The 21,393-nt window shown below is 39.1% G+C and overlaps 1 protein-coding gene across 7 annotated transcripts in view; it reads left to right on the forward strand.

Moving 5' to 3' along the window:
• The window catches only part of MROH2B (maestro heat like repeat family member 2B), an 83,014-nt gene that overhangs the window by 5,633 nt on the left and 55,988 nt on the right, over positions 1-21,393 (forward strand). For all 7 annotated transcript variants that reach the window (XR_009731790.1, XR_009731789.1, XM_061393637.1 and 4 more), the window contains 13 exons: positions 804-902; positions 4,659-4,813; positions 8,892-9,032; positions 9,397-9,489; positions 9,578-9,647; positions 11,265-11,378; positions 12,279-12,352; positions 15,451-15,573; positions 16,284-16,397; positions 18,621-18,777; positions 18,922-18,962; positions 19,584-19,725; positions 20,275-20,318. Coding sequence is in view for 5 of the 7 variants with exons in the window: in XM_061393637.1 (XP_061249621.1) it covers positions 804-902; positions 4,659-4,813; positions 8,892-9,032; positions 9,397-9,489; positions 9,578-9,647; positions 11,265-11,378; positions 12,279-12,352; positions 15,451-15,573; positions 16,284-16,397; positions 18,621-18,777; positions 18,922-18,962; positions 19,584-19,725; positions 20,275-20,318 (1,367 nt within the window). In the remaining 2 variants the exon portion in view is untranslated. The remainder of the gene's footprint in view (positions 1-803; positions 903-4,658; positions 4,814-8,891; positions 9,033-9,396; positions 9,490-9,577; positions 9,648-11,264; positions 11,379-12,278; positions 12,353-15,450; positions 15,574-16,283; positions 16,398-18,620; positions 18,778-18,921; positions 18,963-19,583; positions 19,726-20,274; positions 20,319-21,393) is intronic.

Below are 21,393 nucleotides of genomic sequence, written 5' to 3' on the forward strand. Positions count from 1 at the left end.
ACTCTTACATGAAGTAAGGGTTTCCTAGGATGCTTTTTTCTTTATTTAACATATTTATTTATTTATTTAGCATATCACCTGTGCTAGGCCCTGCGGATACAGGCAAGTTCTGGTGGGAGGGATGAACATTAACAAAATAATTATCCAAAGTAATTGCTAAGAAGCAACAGGTACAGACAAACTAATAGAAAGCACCTTATTTTAAGGTGCTCTAACTACAGTAAGTCTGCCAGATGTGACTGAGTTCCATTCCAAGAGCATGTTTGTAAGTCCAGTTTGTTCGTTCAGTCCAACAAAGTTAGCCTAGCATGGTCGGCTGTATAGTACTGTACTGTAATAGGTTTATAATAATTTTCACACAAATAATACATTAAAAATGAACACAAAATATGGAGAAAATATTTTAATCCTACTGTACAGTACCTTGAAAAGTACAGTAATCCCAAGCTACATCACCACAGCTTTTGTGCTTGCTTCCAGACATGATGGGCTTGGAATAAAAACTATGTACTTCTGTATTGTCTACAGTACTGGGCGGTAAAGAACATGTCTACTTGCACATGACATTGTATACCGGACACGTGAACTAATGTATGAGACTGGACAGGCAATTGCACATTCTCATCTTTGAAAGTTTGCAATTTGAAGATTCATATGAAGGAGACTTACTGTACAGGCTGGCATTGGGGGGTGGGCATGGGGCAGAATGGCTTCCCACCACACCTCATCTGCTTTGAAATGCTTGTTAACTGATGATGGTTTGGGGAGCTGTGACAGAACTTCCTCTTGTGCCCTTCCTGCAGTGTCCCAGAGTATTCCCTTCATGATGATGACCCTGCTCACCATGCAAACCATGCTCAGGCTGACCGAGGAGGAGAGGATGAAAGGCGCTTTCTGCGTTGGTGGGTATGCCTGTGGTTTCCCCTTTGTTAAGACCAGACTATAAGTGGAGCAAATGTCTTATTTTTCCTTTTATTCGTGTCCTTTCTAGCAGTAGTATCTACCATTTACTGAGGGCCTTCCACATGGAAGGCCTTCTGCCAGGAGTTACCCCTATCAATCCTCACTGCAATTCTACAAAGTACTATTAGCCCATTTTACAGATGAGAAACTGAGGGCCAAGGGAGTTAAGCGATTTTCTCTCAAAGTCATGACAGTCAATGTGATGGAGAGGTGGCATTCAGATCTATATGGCCACCCAGCCCATATTCTTTCCACTCTCCTACCTAATTAGTTTCTACTAGTCTCCTTTTTCAACTGGACCACACTTTCTCTAGTGACTATGAGATCTTACTAGCTCTTCAGTTCAGTTCAGTTCAGTTCAGTTGCTCAGTCGTATCCGACTCTTTGCAACCCCATGAATCGCGGCATGCCAGGCCTCCCTGTCCATCACCATCTCCCGGAGTTCACTCAAACTCACGTCCATTGAGTCGGTGATGCCATCCAGCCATCTCATCCTCTGTTGTCCCCTTTTCCTCCTGCTGCCAATTCCTCCCAGCATCAGTCTTTTCCAATGAGTCAACTCTTCGCATGAGGTGGCCAAAGTATTGGAGTTTCAGCTTTAGCATTATTCCTTCCAAAGAACATCCAGGGCTGGTCTCCTTTAGAATGGACTGGTTGGATCTCCTTGCAGTCCAAGGGACTCTCAAGAGTCTTCTCCAACATCACAGTTCAAAAGCACCAATTCTTCAGCGCTCAGCTTTCTTCACAGTCCGACTCTCACATCCATACATGACCATCCATACATGACCAAGGCTATGGAAAAACCATAGCCTAGACTAAACGGACCTTTGTTGGCAAAGTAATGTCTCTGCTTTTCAATATGCTATCTAGGTTGGTCATAACTTTTCTTGCAAGGAGTAAGCGTCTTTTAATTTCATGGCTTCAGTCACCATCTGCAGTGATTTTGGAGCCCAAAAAGATGGGCTAAATTTTGGTATCTTTTTGTAATGAAATATTGTAAAAATGATAAATAAATAATCTAATAAAAGCACAAGCAATCATAAAATCAAGGGAAATGGGTATACAAACTATGATCACAAGTCCCTTCTACCCCAAAACTGAAAGACATCTATAGTAATCAACAGTCTGCAGAGAATGGCATGCCCTTCAGTTCCTGGAAAAAGCATTCTCTGAACAATAAGAGGCTTCTTGGATGAGTCTGAAGACCTGAACTCTCTCCTCTGATGAGTCACTGAGCCATCAGGTGATTCTGTCCTTCTCTCAACCTCAATTTCATCTCTTAAAACAACAAATGAAGTGACTGCTGAGATTCCTTCCACCACTGACATCTCTGTGACTATTACTTTATAGTATTTTAAGGCCCATGCTGTCAGAAATGTCTTCTTTACTTATCATCGAAGTCTTCTCTGTTCTATTTTGCCTGTTTCTTCTTGTCTGTCCTCAGTGAAGGTAAGATTTGTACCTGATAAATATTGAGAATTTACTATCTACCTGGGTACTGCCGTGGGTATTTTTAGATTATTTCATTTAACCCTCACAGTTACTACATTGAGTGGATAACAATTTCAGTTCATTTTACAGATGAGAAATTGAGGCTTAGAAAGGTTAAACAGCTTGCCTGCAATCACATAGCCAATACTTGACAGAGACAAGATGTGAAGTATGACAGTCTAAGTCAAGGACTAAAACTACTATACTAGATTAGCAGTTTTCAATATTTTTTTTATTTTCCCTATTTATCATCACAGTTAACATTGTGTTCCAGCAAAACAGCATTTGGTGCCTCTAAGTGCATTTCTACCTCCAGTATTAATAACCAAGAAGGTAAAAGAAAATAAAATCAGAAATCACAATGCAATGAATAAGGGAATTCTTATCTGTGTATTATAAAGTTATCTAAGTGCTCTTTGGTCCTAAAACAACCTTTGCCTGACTGCCAGTTAAGGTTAAATGTCTATACTATAAAGAAAATATATACAATTTAATAGCCGTCCATCTAGCTGTGCAATCAATCAGCAAAGAAACAGATATTGTGTTTGTTGTTTCAGAATATCAACAAATAAGGTATGTATACCACACGCACAAAATAGATTTGTGATGCTTTTGAACTGTGGTGTTGGAGAAGACTCTTGAGAGTCCCTTGGACTGCAAGGAGATCCAACCAGTCCATTCTGAAGGAGATCAGCCCTGGGATTTCTTTGGAAGGAATGATGCTAAAGCTGAAACTCCAGTACTTTGGCCACCTCATGCGAAGAGTTGACTCATTGGAAAAGACTCTGATGCTGGGAGGGATTGGGGGCAAGAGGAGAAGGGGACGACAAAGGATGAGATGGCTGGATGGCATCACTGACTCTATGGACGTGAGTCTGAGTGAACTCTGGGAGTTGGTGATGGACAGGGAGGCCTGGCGTGCTGCGATTCATGGGGTCGCAAAGAGTCGGACACGACTGAGCGACTGATCTGATCTGATCTGAACACCACTTTTCACTTTCATGCATTGGAGAAGAAAATGGCAACCCACTCCAGTGTTCTTGCCTGGAGAATCCCAGGGATGGGGGAGCATGATGGGCTGCCGTCTATGGGGTCGCACAGAGTCTGACACGACTAAAGCGACTTAGCAGCAGCAGCAGCAGCAACATGAGATTACATGAGAGAGTCTGGAGGGGGAGGAATAAACCAATAAATGACCAGTTCTAAAGCTAAGGTACTTGGCGTCTTTTCCATAGTATTGTGTGACATATCCTTGAGAGAGTAAACTATAATTTTTTACTATCTAACACAAGGGATAGCATGAGGAGCTGAAGGAAAAAACAAATATGTAATGATTTGATGCAAATATATACGATATATTGCAGGCTCAAGATTTTTCAGTTTTATTAAAGTAAAATATACATGGAGAAAAACATAATTACCGTAAGTATACAAAGAGCTGAGTTGTCACAAAGTCAGCCTTCCATTTGACCTCCACTCAGGTTAAACCTTTGGACATTACTAGCTCCTTAGAGGCCCCCTTCATCTTTTTTCCCAATCATCACCCTCTCCATCCTCTCCAAGAGTAACCACGATTGTGGATTCTAACACCACAGGTTAACTTTGCCTGTTTGTGAGATTCATGCATGTTGTTTTGGGTCCATGGAGTCCATTTTCACCTCTGTTTACAGTTACACATCTATATGATAGTTTTTCCATCCTGCCTGTTGACAAGTAATTTGGATTGTTTTTTGTATGAAGTTGTTACCAAAACGTGAATAGAAACATTCTTGTACAAGTTTTTAGTGCCTATATGTATGCATATCTAAGGGCTGTATACCTCAGAGCAGAATTTCTGAGTCCAAGATAAAGCATGTTCAAGTTTGGTTGATAACATCAAACCTTTCTCTAAAGTGTTTGCAGCAGTTCATACTCTCACTAGCAAAATGTCAAAATACCAGCTGTACCTTAGTCTTGTCAATACTTGACAATGACTGTCTGAAATGATAGCAATTCCCGATGGTATGTTGCAGTATCTCATTATGGTTTTAATTTACATTTCACTAAAGTGGCTGGAGCACTTTTTTATAAATTCATTTGGTACTGTCATAGATTTTATAGAAATTAATACACATTTGTTAATCATCAGTACGCTCTTCTCAGATTATATTATGGCCCATCCCCTCTTGATACTTTTCTCAGTCTGTGGTTGTTTTTAAATGCAGCCCTAGAGAAGTTCAGCAGAGCCATTTACAAGTATGTCAACCACTGGAGAGATTTCCCCTATCCCAGATTAGATGCCAACCGCCTCTCTGACAAGATCTTCATGCTGTTCCGGTATATCATGGACAAGTGGGCCTCCACGACCTCGCCCACACAAGTGAGTGGGGCTCAGTATGACTCCAGCTAGCTCTCCTCGCATCCCGATTGAACTTCCTCTTCTCTTTTTAACATGATAATTCATCTTAGTTCTTTTGGAAAGTGATGGGTTGTATTTTATCTGGTTTATTAAGTCTTTTGTTTTTCCTGTTTCAAATCACTGTTTACTTGTTTATTTCAACTAAAATTTGTTGAGTCCCCATGACATGTCATATCATTCCACATACTGGAGATACAGCAGAGATTAAACAGACCCAAATCTCCACTGTCATGGAACTGACATACCTATGTGTGGAGAGAACAATAAATATCTAAAATGAGCAAAATATATGGAATGTTAGCTATATCATAACCCATATTTGGACTGAATCACTGATTAGGAAAAACACCAGTCCACAGAAATTTGCTGTGTCTGTGACTATCACAGTGAATTAAAATGACATCTAAAGAATGAGACTGATCATTTCATAATAGTGTAATGCCTTATAAAGAATAGATTACAAAGTTCATTCATATATATAATCCCATGCTGCTGCTGCTGCTGCTAAGTCGCTTCAGTCGTGTCCAACTCTGTGCGACCCCATAGATGGCAGCCCACCAGGCTTCTCCGTCCATGGGATTCTCCAGGCAAGAACACTGGAGTGGGTTGCCATTTCCTTCTCCAATGCATGAAAGTGAAAAATGAAAGTGAAGTCACTAAGTCGTGTCCGACTCTTAGTGACCCCATGGACTGCATCCCATCCTAATCTTGCTTAATTGCTATAATTTTTTAAGTAAGCTAACTTATATTTTATTTCTTTATTGCTATATTATAAAAGATTTAACATTTAGCTACCTTCTCTAGTTTCTTTTTTATATTTTGAGCTATTATTTTTTTTAACATGCTGGGATGGTGAAATCATCAGCGAACATGAAATTTTTTAAATACTCTGTAGAGGTCTTTTATGAAAGCCACTTGAAAAGCAAAATGCAATTCAAACTTGCTCACTACAAGAGTTAGGCAAGTAATAAGAAGGTGCACAAAGTAATAAGAGAGCACAGGGAGAGAAACACTTAACACCCGATGAGTACTAGAAAGGCCGTGACACTAGAACTGAGCTTGCAGCCTATGAAGTCATTTACTGCTGGGGAGATGCAGTCACTAAAGAGGGGAAAACTCACTGAAGCATAGGTTGGAGATGGGATAACGTGGCACTTGAGTGAGTTAAGTGGGAGGAGGGGAAGTAGGGTGAGGAAAGTGAATATAAACAGGCAGAAACAAAAGAAACCCAAATGGTGATCTTGGCCAACAGAATAAAGAGCCTTGAATTCTACACAGGATGTATTTTAAGAATTAAGAAAACTTGGAAGGACTTGAGAAGAATGAGATCTTAGAAATTAAAGAGTGATTTTCAAAAAGCAAAGGCAGATCTACAGAGGCCATTGTTATGGTGCTCAAATAAGGAAAATCTTGAAACATGTCCACTGCATGGAAATGTGGTAGAACCACCTCTCAGCTGACATACAGTCTTAAGTGAAATCAATGGTTATTGTTATTAGCCACTAAGCTTTTTAAAATTTATTAATTTTTTAATTGGCGTATAATTGCTTTACAATGTTGTGTTAGCTTCTGCTGTATAATAACGTGAATCAGATATGTGTATGCATATATCCCCTCCCTCTTGAACCTCTCTGCCAGCCCATCCCACCCCTGTAGGTCATCCCAGAGCCCTGAGCTGAGCTCCCTGTGCTATACAGCAGCTTCTCAAAAGCTATCTGTTTTATGCAAGGTTGTGTCTATATGTCTATGCTCGTCTCTCAATCCATCCAATTCTGTCCTTCCCCCATTGTGCCCACAAGTCTGTTCTCTACATCTGCATCTCAATTCCTGTCCTGCAAATAGGTCCATTGGCACCATTTTTCTAGATTCCAAGTATATGTGTTAATATACAATATTATTGCATTGTATATTACAATATACAATATGCAAAGAGTTTTGCTCTTTCTGACTTACTTCACTCTGCATGACAGACTCTAGGTTCATCCACATCACTAAAAATGACACAATTTTATTCCTTTCTGTGACTGCCACTAACTTTTGAGATGGTCTGCTCTATAGGAAAAATTAACTAATAGATAAAAATTATATAATGTTAGGTAGAGAAAGCAGAATATAGATCTATAGATTAAAGAATGATGTCAGTTTCTAAGAAATTAAAATACATAGAGAAAAAGAGAGAAAAGAAAAGGTCAAGTAAAGAAAAAACATATTAAAAACATACCAAATAGTGCCTATCCATGAGTACTCTGGACACTATGTTTTCTGCTTCCTCCTAATTTTTGTGATTTCTAAATTGTTATCATCAATATACATTACATTTATATTTTGTGCGGGTTCGCTTTTCATGTCATGTGGAAGCCAGAGTATTGTGGACTGAGAAATAAGTGGAAGGATATTGGAGAAGGAAATGGCAACCCACTCCAGTGTTCTTGCCTGGAGAATCCCAGGGACGGGGGAGCCTGGTGGGCTGCCGTCTATGGGGTCGCACAGAGTCGGACATGACTGAAGCGACTTAGCAGCAGCAGCAGCAGCAGGGAGTGGAGATAGCAAACGCAGACCACTCCTTCAATAAACTTTGATATGCAAGCAAGAAAAGAGAAAGAGAATTGGGTGAGGATAACAGTGGGGTTGAAGTGATATGGAATCAAAGAATATTTCATGTCAGGGAGATTTTTAATTTGTTAGTATATTCTCATTAGTTGTATAGCACAGGGAGCTCTACTTAACTCACTGTGGTGACTTGAATGGGAAGGAAGTCCAAAAGAAAGGAGATATACTTATGGTTGATCCATCTTGCTGTACAGCAGAAACTAACACAATATTGTAGAGCAACTATGCCCCAATGAAAGTTCATTTAAAACGAAAAAAATCCATGTTGTTTGCAAAATAAACTTACAAGTAAATTTTCTAGATTATTGACATTTTAAGCACCATGATGTTTAATAATATTATTCAGAATAATAATAATATTCAGAGGAATACTGAAGAAAATTAAACATTTAATGAAAAATTTTTTAATTAAAAAAAATTTAGTCTGTGGGAACTTGAATAAAATTTGTATCCTATTATTGTGTGAAAATTATTTAAACCTTAATTATGTTGATTGGCTCATGGTGCTTTTCCAATCTACTATATCCTTCTACTTTTCTGTATATTCTATTAGTTTTTGAGAGCTTAATATTGAAACTCCAATTAAAAATCTTAATTTACTTACTTAAAAAAATAATTGTAATATATAGTGGAACTACATGTAACATTGTTCTGTATTTTCCAAGTCTCCTGCAACTGTGCTATTATCATACTTTCATGATTTAAAAAATAAAGAAAGAGAAAAAGTTTTTAATAAATCTGTTAATATAGTAAAATAAACTGACAATTAGAATGAGATTAAAGAAATAGAGGAGAGGGGCAAACATTGAAATAAGCATAGATATGGATATGGATGTAGATACAAATATGAATATAACTCTTCATACAATGAATACAGTGATCTTAGCTTCAATATTTTTTGAAAAAACCTTGTTTGGTTGAAAGCAGTGAGGAAAGGTTTTTGGAGGTATCTAAAACTCTTCCTGGTATACTGAGAAATGTACAAAAACATAGTGAAATATTTTATTATGTACTTATGTAAAGTATCAGTTCAGTTCAGTTCAGTCGCTCAGTCGTGTCCAGCTCCTTGCAACCCCATGAATCACAGCATGCCAGGCCTCCCTGTCCATCACCAACTCCTGGAGTTCACTCAAACTCACGTCCATCGAGTCGGTGATGCCATCCAGCCATCTCATCCTCTGTCATCCCCTTCTCCTCCGGCCCCCAATCCCTCACAGCATCAGAGTCTTTTCCAATGAGTAGTTATTATATATCTTATATTATTAATATATAATTATATATTATACTTTACATAAATTTACTATACTTATGCTTAATATGTATAATATACATAATATACACAAATATAATATACATAAGTATATTATACTTATGTAAAGTATAATTAAGTATTATACTTTTTCTAAGTATCTGTTTGCTGCCTCTGCAGATTTTGGCCATCATTAAGGCTCACGGCCCCACAGTAAGCTTGCTGCTCCATCGGGAAGACCTCTGTGAATATGCCCTGGGCCAGGTCCCATGGCTCCTTAACCAGTACAAAGACAAAGAGATTGACTTTCACGTCACTCAGGTGAGAGCCACATCAGAGAAACTGATTCCCACGGTTGTCCAAAGATCATCCTGAAGGATGTTCATTCTCAGGAGGGGTTAAGGAACTCAGACATGTTTTGGGGCAGCTGAATTTACATACCTCCCAGGAAATACGAGGTAGAGAAGCAGTAGGCCTCTAAGGTGGCAGACACTCCAGAAAGGAATTCCTGTTCAAGCTGCAGGAGCACTGAACAAGGTAAGGCAGCCAGAATCACTAAAGAAAACGGTAACCACTGGAAGGATAGGGGTATGTTCTCCTCACAACCATGATCATTTGCCTTCCACATTCTGGGCAGTCGCTCCGCAGGCAGGCTCCAGCTAACCTTGGAGAGCTTTTATTCCAGAGTCTAAGACAGATACTGACCGCAGCAGTCCTTTACGATGTCAGCCTTCCGAAGGCCTTGAGGAAGGCCATCTTCATCAATTTACTCCGCCAGGTAAGAAGACCATGCTGTCAAGTCTGTTTTGTTGTCACCAGTTTTCTGTTTCACGTCTAGGCCCTTAATGTTTTTTCTTCTCATTCAGGTGTGCAGAGTTCCAGAGCCTCCAGAAAAAGAAAACGAAACCGAAGCTTCAAACTGTTTCCTCATTCTAGGTAGGACTCAGCATCCAGTGGGCTTTTAATTAAAATGTCTCAGAGGGGTGATGACAAGGATGAAGTGTGAGCAAACTGCCACATTAGTCACTTTCACACATACACACAAAATGTTCCTTTGACTCACGCTATTCTGTTTTTTCATACCCTACCTGTTCTGAGGAGTGCTGTAGGTGGGGTGACCAATTATCCCGATCTGCCCAGGACTGAAGGATTTCCGGGAAATTAGAACTTTCAGTTTTAAAACCAGAAAAGTCCCAGACATGTTTTGGATATAAACTTTTTACTGGATATGTGGTTAGCAATTACTTTTCCCATTTCATAGGTTGCCTTTCCATTTTGTTGATGGTTTCCTTTTCTGAGCAGAAGCTTTTTGGTTTGATGGAATCCCACTTGTTTATTTTTGCTTATGTTACCTCTGCTTTTAGAGTCAAATGCAAAAACTCATTGCCGAGACCAGTGTCAAGAAGCTTAGTCTCTATATTTTCTTCTAGAAGTTTTACAGTTTCAGGTCTTATGTTCAAGTTTTAAATTTATTTTGATTTAATTTGTGTGCATTTGTATTTTTTGAGGTAACAATCAGATTTCTTTCTTTTCCCAGCACCATTCACTGAAGAGACTAATCTTTCTGCATTGTATATATTCCCGGGTCTTTTGTTGAAAATTAATTGACCATATATGCTTGGGTTTATTTCCAAGCAAACCAGTGTGAGTTGGTAACCCTAAGGCTAGGAAATACATTTTTTCTTGGTATTTGTGATTAGTAGACACTCTATCAAACTAATGTTACCCTTTTTTTCTTCCCTGTCAACTCTTGGTATTTATCCCTTATCATTTTCTCCAGCCTTCAGTCTTTTTTCTTTCACATCACAATCCTGCCCATCACTATGTTAGAATCTACAGCCTGACACAAGTTGCAGAGGAAACACCAAGGTCCCAGGGTCAGGATACAAAACCATGTTCTAATATAGTTTCTCAGGGCAAGGGACAAGAACACCCTATACCTCCCACACCTGCACCCTCTCCAAAATGTGTCATCTCCACTACCTCACTGCATACCTTTCTAGCCTGGCCTAGTTCTCTCCTAATCAGCCCCTCTGTTTTTGTACTTTCCATTTCTCTATGTGCCAGCCTAATTAACTACTTCGCTTTATCATTTCTAGCCCAAACCCGTCCACTCTATCCAGACCTTTCTTCAGTTTTACCTGCTTCCTCCCCACCCCCACCAGCTGCACAGCTGGTGAAGCATCACTTTGGTCTCTGCCTCCATGTTCACAAGGCATCCTTCTGTGTCTCTGTCTGTGTCTTCTATCCATCTCTTATAAAGACACCAGCTGTATTGAATTAATACAACTTCATCTTAACTTGTTTTCTCTACAAAGAACCTAATTTCCAAATAAGGTTACATTCACAGGTATGAACAGAAGTGGGCCTAGCTCTCTTAGGGACCAAACTGTTAAATTCTGTATACTAAAGAAGTATGGGCCTAATAAAATCTGATTACCAACCAAAGGGTGACTTTGACAATTCTCATAGAATGATCGTCTTCCCATTCACAAGAATTTTACCTAAGGTGAAAACGAGTTCTTTTGACTCCAGTATTTCTTAAACCCACAGCCCATTCAAACCCTGCAGACCTGATGGATTTTTTTGATGAACAAATGAGAAATAATAATGAAGCCATTCGAATGGGAATCTTGACTTTGTTAAGATCAGCTATCAATGCTGAAGGTAAGAATAGGGATGACACCAGAGTTGTTTCTTTTGCATTAAGAAGCAGATTGAAATCTGTGCACCGTCTCTAATTTGATCCTGTGTCTTTGGGAAGTTTACAGAACATCATATTCAAGTAAAGCTAGGTTTTCTTAGTTGTCTATAATCAATCTACTACTTTTAAATAGGCATTTCCAGTTACCTCTGTTCTTTCATGATATTTATGGATGCAACCAGTAAAGGAATAGAATATTTGAGAATTGAATCTGGAATTGAAAGGAGGTATTGGTTAAGTGGCCCAATAAACTGAGGGTGGGTGTAAGAATGCACAATGTTCTAAAAATTTGTACTTTTAGAAAAGAGAATTTAATGAATTTTCATTTTTCATTCTAAAAACTGTTAATTTTTGCAATTTCAGAATGCATCTTATAATTGATAGCGTCTTTAATTATCATTAGCCACTATAGGTTTTCACTCTTGGTGCAATATAAACTAATGATGCCTCATAAAATTGATACCTTAGATTCAATAAAATATGATCTTTCATTTTTGTACAACAAAATAATAGTTTTTTAAAAAAAATTCAGTTTGCCCTGTGATTTACTGAAAAATTGGCAAAAGAAACCTGAGGTGGTCTCCAAAATTTAAGGCTAATCCATTAGGTGTGATGTATTGACTGCACTTAAGAATCTAACAATTTAAACAAGGTTAAACAAAGTGTAACAGAGAACCAAAAAAGCAGTCAACATCTATAAAGAGTTGAAAAAGGAGAAGGTAGGAAGGAAGTGAACAATATAAAATGTTAAGGACAAGAGACTTTGAAATTATGTGCCATAACTCTAATCGGTTTTCAACAATTCCAGAATGTACTGTACTCCTACTGAAGCAGGCTTCTCAATTTCTCTTTCTGTCTTTCAGAGCCCAAGCTGAGGGATCATATCACTTCAATTGAAAAAGCAGTCAAAGTCGTCATGGGTGACCTCAGTATTAAAGTAAGAGAATTAATGGGGACTTTTATTTGGATAATGATAGCTTTAGGAGTAAATGAAATAGTTTTGACTCTTTAGGGATGTGCTTATGAGACTGATTTATAAAGAGCTCAGTGACCAATTCTACTTTTAAAAGAACTCCATCTTTCCCTAATAAGATAAACTCTATCAAAGTAAAGTTCTGAAGCACATTCTCAAGGGCTTCTCAGTAGGAAAAAAAAAAAAAAAGATTTTGTTCTAGAGCATGATTCTGCTATGCTAGTTAAATAGTTTTAAAATTAATTGTTAATTATAAAGATGATACTTCTTCCTCCAAAAATAATAACCCCTGAACCCTATTTTGAGCAGAGATATCCTATTTTCCAGTCAGGGAGCATCTATAGAAAGTCTTACATGCACAATAGATTTCTCAATATCTCCTGATTATCTGATTAAAGTATTCCATGTTGAAAAAGACATAGAACTTTTATGTGAGAAATTTTTAAAATTAGCAATTATAGTATTATTTTGTATGAAAATTGTATTTTATTTGGATCAAAGCCCTATGCAGAAGCCAATGAAGAGAAGAAAATTCCCCCAGGAGGCTTTGGTCACCAATAACTATGGTTAAAATAATCAAAGCTATGCAATAAATAATAATGGAGTGATTATATTATGTCCAACCTAGATAGCATATTCAAAAGCAGAGACATTACTTTGCCAACAAAGATCCGTCTAGCCAAGGCTATGGTTTTTCCTGTGGTCATGTATGGATGTGAGAGTTGGACTGTGAAGAAGGCTGAGCGCTGAAGAATTGATGCTTTTGAACTGTGGTGTTGGAGAAGACTCTTGAGAGTCCTATGGACTGCAAGGAGATCCAACCAGTCCATTCTGAAGGAGATCAGCCCTAGGATTTCTTTGGAAGGAATGATGCTAAAGCTGAAACTCCAGTACTTTGGCCACCTCATGCGAAGAGTTGACTCATTGGAAAAGACTCTGATGCTGGGAGGGATTGGGGGCAGGAGGAGAAGGGGACAACAGAGGATGAGATGGCTGGATGGCATCACCAACTCGATGGACATGAGTCTGAATGAACTCCGGGAGTTGGTGATGGACAGGGAGGCCTGGCGTGCTGCAATTCATGGGGTCACAAAGAGTTGGACACGACTGAACGACTGAACTGAACTGAACTGATTATATATATAAACCTGACCCAGTAATTGAGCAAGCCAATTGAAGCATTGCTAGGATTTAGGGTAGAATAAAAGAGGACAGAAATTTCCAGGAAAGCGCTCACTCCTTGGGCAAATATACAGAGAAGGTTTACCTCTTTCTCCTCAGTTAAGGAGATTACAGAGTCCGTGTGTGCAACCTTGGGACCCTGCTTCCCTATGAAAAATTATTTTCTTCCTATCCTCCATTAAAAGACCCATTCACTAAGGAATTAGATCTGAGGTTTCTATCCTCCAGGGAAACAATCCAATAGATGAATTGAAGCCAAATTATTAAACAACTTGTGACACAGGTTCATAACCATTTATTCAAATCCATAGAGCAAGACATATTTCATAATTTACAATTTTTCAGATTAGAAAAAAGTGTTACTGTGATAGTAGCCCACAATCAAACCTATTAAGATTTCTTCAAGAAAATGTATGCATATTCACACTACATAGAAAGGGTAGAGATGTTGGATGACATCACTGGCTCAATGGACATGAGTTTGAGCAAGCTCTAGGAGGTGGTGAAGGACAGGGAAGCCTGGCATGCTAGAGTCCATAGGCTCGCAAAGAGTCGGACATGACTGAGCAACTGAATACCAACAAATCGCTTTAAAACAGTTCAGTTTGAGTTTCTCAACCAAGTAGGAACCAAATTTAAGAAACAAAATCCCAGTTTTCAGTGTCATTTAGAGTTTGAGTTTGTGGATAAGAAATTGTGGAACTTTATTTCAATGTGCCATCTTTCACTGAGGATTTTTTAAGTGAGACAGTGTTTTAGCCTTTTCATAGGCTAAAACAGAAAAGGAAAAGCTTTATTTTGGGGTGGGGGGGTCGCTCCAAAATCACTGCAGATGGTGATTGCAGCCATGAAATTAAAAGATGCTAGCTCCTTGGAAGAAAAGCTGTGACCAACCTAGACAGCATATTAAAAAGAAGAGACATTACTTTGCCGGCAAAGGTCCAACTAGTCAAAACTATGGTTTTTCCAGCAGTCATGTATGGATGTGAAAGTTGGACTATAAAGAAGTCTGAGCATCAAAGAACTGATGCTTTTCAACTGTGATGTTGGGGAAGACTCTTGAGAGTGCCTTGGACTGCAAGATCAAACCCATCAATCCTAGAGGAAATCAGTCCTGAATATTCATTGGAAAAACTGATGCTGAAGCTGAAACTCCAATACTTTGGCCACTTGATATGAAGAACTGACTCCTTGGAAAAGACCCTGATGCTGGGAAAGATTGAAGGCAGGAGGAGAAGGGGATGTCAGAGATGAGATTGTTGGATGACATCCCCGACTCAATGGACATGAATTTGAGTAAGCTCTGGGAGTTGGTGATAGACAGGGAAGCCTGGCGTGCTGCAGTCCATGGAGTTGCAAAGAGTAAGACAGGACTGACTGAACTTAACTGAACTGAGTTTTAGCCAGGATATGTCGTGGGAACTAGAAAGAGTTTGGTTAAAGAGAGCTTTGCTAGTGACACTTAAATCATAACCTTATAGATTACTTCCTGCTCCTACAGGGCGTAATTGTTGTTGTTGTTTAGTTGGTCAGTCATGTTCAGCTCTTTTGCAACCCCAGGAACTGTAGCCCACCAGGTTCCTCCATCCATGGGATTTCCCAGGCAAGAATACTGGAATGTGTTGCCATTTCCTTCTCCAGGGGATCTTCCTGACCCAAGGATAAAACCTGGGGTCTGCTCATTGGCAAGCAGATTCTTTACCGTTGAGCCACCTGGGAAGCCCCATCTATTACAGTAATATCATTCAATTTATAGGGTTGTTTTTTTTTTTTTTTAAGATTCCTGCTGAACAATCCATAAAGGTTACAGAATAGGAGTATCTAAATTTCCATTCTGCCCAAAGAAATGAAATATTGTTAATGTATTTTCCCTACTCTAGGTGAGGAACTCCACCCTCCTCCTCATCCAAACCATGTGTGAAAAATGCTACATTGAAGCCCGGGAAGGCTGGCCACTGATTGACTACATCTTCACCCAGTTTTCAATGTCCAACAAGAATCTGGTACGAAGAGGGTGCCATCTTGAGTGCTGCTCTGCAGCAAGTGCAGTTGACTCGACTGGATTTTTAAAAATACCTGAAGTTCAATTTAGTAACTAAAGTCATATTTAAGCTTTCACTTTTATTAATAAATTTTTCAGCATCTAGTGTTCTCAGTTCCCTTCCACTGATGCCATTTCTAACTTATCATAAATGCAAGGTAGGTTAACTCACAGTTTTCCCTAGAGAGGAGACAACTTGGCCTCCAAGGCTGGGGGCTGGTTTGGAGAGAGGCAGAGAAAGTGAATTGTCTCTAGAAAACAGGAAACATCCATACTTGTTACACTGGTTCCTTTGGATGAAGAGCCTGAAAAACACATGTCTAAGATCTCAGTGATCTTACAACCTGCAAGTGAAATTGCAGTCCACTCCATAGGAAGTAGTGGAAATTTTTGTCCCAGAGAAAAATGGGGAAAGGCCTCAGAAAGGGGGTAACTGAAGTTCACAGTGTTTGTTTTTCTATGAAAAAAGCCAGAGGCATTTTTGTCTCCCCCTTCTTCCAAAGAGCAGTTAGAAGCAGGGGTTAGATACTGGAGTCCAAGGTCACTGGGTTCCTCAAGCCCTTTAAGCTGAGTGACTTTATCCTCCACCCCAGAGACTAAGAACACACCCAAGGTCAGAGGAGACCAACAACAGGGATTATTAACAAGTCACCTGCTTCATCTTTCTTAAAGGAGAAACCAATAAAACCTAACTCCCAGGAGACTGAAAAGGGAGAGATATCTATCCGAGAAATAAGCCTGGAGGTCTTAAAAACCCTGGACCCACTGGTCATTGGAATGCCTCAGGTAAGGAGTCTTCTGTCACCAATCATAGTTCCTTTGATCACCTTTCTAAAGCTCTGTCCATTTAGGAGTAAAGAAGTTGGGACTCCATCTGTCATCAGCTTTTTGACGCTCTGGCCAGAGAAATTATGTGAGAATATTCAAGGCCAGCACATAATGGTTTCTCAAAAACAGGTGTTAAATTAGCTACATACTCTTATATCTGGAGGCAAATGGCAGTTTATAAGCATCTTAATATATTGTTCTCTTCTTCCCAAGTAGTAAGGCAGTGAATGCTAAACTTACCCCCACTTACCTGGAAAGGTGTTAAAAGCACACATTCTCAGACCTCACTTGAGGTTTAAAATAACCTGAACCTCAGGAACTTTGGGATCTGCGTTTTGCTTAAGAAAAACAACCTGGGAAAGGATTTAATGGCCAGAAATACATGGCACAGCCAGAAGACAATCTACAGACCAATTTAAGTGAATCAGAGGCTTTATCTAGGATGGTATTTTAAGGTGTGATTGTAGATTACCTGCAATATTTATTTAAAATGCAGATTTCCAGGTCACATGCCAGACCTAAATGAGTCAGCATATCTGGGCGTGGAGCCCATGAATCAGCATGCAAATAAGTTCCAACATTTCTGATGCATATTAAAGTTTGGGGAATTTCTGATCTAGTAGTAAATGATGAAAAAGTAGTCTAGAGCCAGAATCATAAAGGATCTGAAATGCTAAATTCCTACCTTGTCCTTGATGAGCCACTGGAAATTTTAAGCAAGAGCGAAACATTTGAACTGTGGTGTTGGAGAAGACTCTTGAGAGTCCCTTGGACTGCAAGGAGATCCAACCAGTCCATTCTGAAGGAGATCAGCCCTAGGATTTCTTTGGAAGGACTGATGCTAAAGCTGAAACTCCAGTACTTTAGCTACCTCATGTGAAGAGTTGACTCATTGGAAAAGACTCTGATGCTGGGAGGGATTGGGGGCAAGAGGAGAAGGGGACAACAGAGGATGAGATGGCTGGATGGCATCACTGACTCGATGGACGTGAGTCTGAGTGAACTCCAGGAGTTGGTGATGGACAGGGAGGCCTGGCGTGCTGAGATTCATGGGGTCGCAAAGAGTCAGACACGACTGAGCGACTGAACTGAACTGAAACATTTGATAACTATAGGAAGTCGGTGAATTGACATGAGTAGTCTAAGCACAGAGACTATATATAAGATGAGATTATATATATATATATTATATTCTTATATATATTCTTATATATATATATTCTTATATATATATAAGAATTGACATGAGTAGTCTAAGCACAGAGACTATATATAAGATGAGACCCATATCCAGTCTCTATGATGGATATAGAGACTGGATATGGGTCATAAAATTAGGAAGGGAAATACGCAAGGGCATGAAAAATCTTATAATGAAAAAAAGATCTAGGCTTGGTGATTCAATGGGGTTTCCCAGGTGGCACTAGTGGTAAAGAACCCACCTACCAATCCAAGAGATATAAGAGACTTGAATTCTATTCCTGGATCAGGAAGATCTCTTGGAGGAAGGCATGGCAACCCACTCCAGTATTCTTGCCAAGAGAATTCTATGGACAGAGGAGCCTGGCAGGCTACAGTCCATGGGGTCAAAAACAGTCCGACACGACTGAAGCAACTCAGCATGCTGGTGATTAAATGCAGATGGCAAGACAAAAGGCAGAGTCCAAGTCGATACCTAGGTTTCCATTAGGACATGAACCATATTCAAGTTTTCCAAGGGATGTGAAACACACAGACTACAGAAGTTAGCACCTGGAGCACAGACGGCAAACACAGTCCATTCGCTATCCATTCCCAATCGTTCTCACTTTGGAGAGTTCCACTCCAGTCTTGGAGTTTGGAGAAATATATGGGGCATTTTTGGTTGTCATATTGACGAGGGGCTTAAGGGCACTTGGTGAGCGGAGCCTGGCGCTTCCTGCAGTGACCCACAGTGAAGACTTGTCCTGTCCCAGATTCCAGCAGCAACCCCATGGAGAAACACTCATGGCCAGTAGCGCCTGAAAATGAATGTGCTCAGCAGAGACAGATTTCATGATTTCATTTTGATTTGGCCCAAAGAGCAAAATAATAACAAATGAGAGGAAGTTTTCTAAACTAGAGGGAAACACACAGTGAGGACCAGGGAGGAATAATGGAAAAGAACAAGCAGCACTTTCATTTTGCCTTCGTTTTCCACAGGTGCTATGGCCCAGAATCCTGACTTTCGTGGTACCTGCAGAATATACAGGAACGCTGAAATACCTGTTTAATATCATCAGGATTCTGTTTATGGCAGAGGAAAGAAAGAAGAAGAATGCCGAAGAATCAACAGCACTTGTCATCTCTACAGGAGCTGGTTTGTACATTCAAAAACAAAGCAAAACTTTTCTCTTATGAGACTCGTTTCCTGAAGGGCTACAGGGCTTCACTCATACACCCAACCCCAATCTGAATTTTTCTAGTCCCCATAACAGTAATGAAAATTGCTTTCTCTTTCTAGTGAAACTTCCTTCACCACAACAGCTACTAGCCAGACTTCTGGTGAGTGAGTTATGAAAAATCAAGGCGGGATCAATTTAAACCAATGCAGATATTTCCAGTTCCAAATAAATGATAGTAAAAGCGACAAAGATACTCCAAACCAAAAGAAACACTAAAACGGCATAATAAATGTTCTGCTATATTAATGACACTCATGAAAATTTATTCCTGGCAAGATTATCTCCTAACTCTGAAATGTTTCCTAAAACTTCATTTATGATTTTTTAATAAGCGTAAACTGAATCTGATCCATGAGAATGATTCAAGCAAATTGCATATCTGTTGTTCAGATTTCTCTCTCTCTCCTTTTGGCCACATATTCGTCATTTACTCCAGTTGTATCTCCACGTGCCCTTATTTAATTCACAGATAGATCTGTTAGTACATTTCATTTATTTTCAGTTGATGCCTTCCATACACTTTTTCACTTTTATCTGCAGAAAAAAATTGGACAGATGGATGTCTAAGTATTAGCTTTACTCTAGAATAGTCTGTGATGGTCTGTTAAAAGATTATCTAATGAAGGATTCTAGGGAATCCAGAACAATGATTAAAAGGAAAATGTCGGTGAGCCCTTTAAATACCCCTGAGTTGATCAGTAATTTTTCTTCCATCCTCCAGGTAATATCTATGCTCGCTAGTGTGGGGAAATTGCGTGGGGCTGGTGCAATAGGACTTTTGAAGATATTGCCTGAGATAATTCACCCAAACTTAGTAGAGCTGTGGAAAACACGCATACCTGAACTCCTACAGCCTTTGGAAGGTACAAGTGCATGGGATCAGGTCTTATTCAAGGAGGCAAGAGCACGAAGAACAAGGCATCCCTTCTGTGTCTTAAGCCATGAGTGTTCATGCTAGACAATAAGGACAGTGAACTTGATATGCAAGGTGGACAGCTCTGTTTTGTCTTAGACTCCTCAGGTTCCATTTCTCTACCAAATACTTATACTGTAATAAGGCCAGGTGGGTTACATACTTAGCAAGAACTTTTACTTGTGGTCTGGTCTTTTTCTTGTATTTAGAGAAGTCTTCTTTTGGTAGTATTCTAAAATGTTACTATTCATCTATGCTAGAATATTAAAATACTATCATTCAGTAAGTACTGTTGAAATTGGCAAAAAGCCTGGATTTTTACCATGAACTAGCAATTTAAGATTGCTAACATAGTAATTTTAATCTTAAATAACCATCCTGTGTAGGGAGAAAATTGAAAATGGAACACTAGCATCCAGTGGGAACCTGGCAAGGGAGAAGTACATCTTGATTTTTTTTTTTTTTTTTTTGCCCTTATTGCATCAATTTCTGTTTCTAGGAAAGAACAGTAGTATCGTGCTGTGGGAGACCATGCTGCTTCAGGTAAAGATGGCTCCCAGACCAACTGTTGATGATGGGGTGATGAAACCACCTAAAATTACTCACCTTGATCAGAAAGAATTAAATTCCCAAGGGCAGGAAACAGCATTTCTTTTCTTGAGAAAATTGTTAGACTATTAGATGTGATCGTGTCAACACTGTACTCTTTAAATTACCATAATTTGAACAACTATCTTTAGTCTTCAATTTGGTTCAGAATCTAGGACAGTTTTGAAGATTTCACATACTAATATTTTTCTCCCTCTTTCTTAAATCTTCTCTAATTTTCAAGTTTTCTCCTCTCCTTCCAATTGCATTCTTTCATCATTCATATAGAGAAATAGAAATTAACATAATTTCTACTTCTTTGCTCCTAAATACAACTCTATTTCCTCCTATATCTGCTTCTCATTATCTTTTTCTTGATGTCTAAACACCAAAAGACCATATTGCACCCCTTCTCCAGAAAAGAATCTTACTCTCATCCATAACTTTTTGGACTTTGACAGCCAACAGTGCCATAATGTCAAATCCCCAAAACTATAAGATAGGACTTGCACATAGGACTTGGACATTAGCGTTACAAACAGCACATTGGTTTTAGGAGTCTACAGAAGATCAAGGAGCCCACAGCCAGGAAGCTTTTAATCCAACAGAGTTTCAGTGCATAAACCACCTATATAGAAATTAACTATGGCTTCTTTATTTTTTAATTGAATTTATTGATTTGCTGCTGTACAGCAAAGTGATTCTGTTATACATATCTATATATATACATATACATTCTTCATTATGGTTAATCATAGGATATTAAATATAGTTCTCTGTGCTATACAGTAGGACCTTGTTGTTTATCCACTCTATATATAAAAGCTTACATTTGCTACTTCCAACCTCCCACTCCATCCTTTCCCTCTCCCTGTCCCCCTTGGCAACCACCAGTCTGGTCTCCATGTCCAAGAGTCTGTATCTATTTCATAAATAGGTTCTCTTGTGTCATAGTTTAGATTTCACATATAAGTGATACCATATGATATTTGTCTTTTTCTGATTTACTTCACTTAGTATGATAGTCTCT

This window comes from Bos javanicus, chromosome 20 (assembly GCF_032452875.1).
Source record: "Bos javanicus breed banteng chromosome 20, ARS-OSU_banteng_1.0, whole genome shotgun sequence".
Taxonomy (NCBI): Eukaryota; Metazoa; Chordata; class Mammalia; order Artiodactyla; family Bovidae; genus Bos; species Bos javanicus.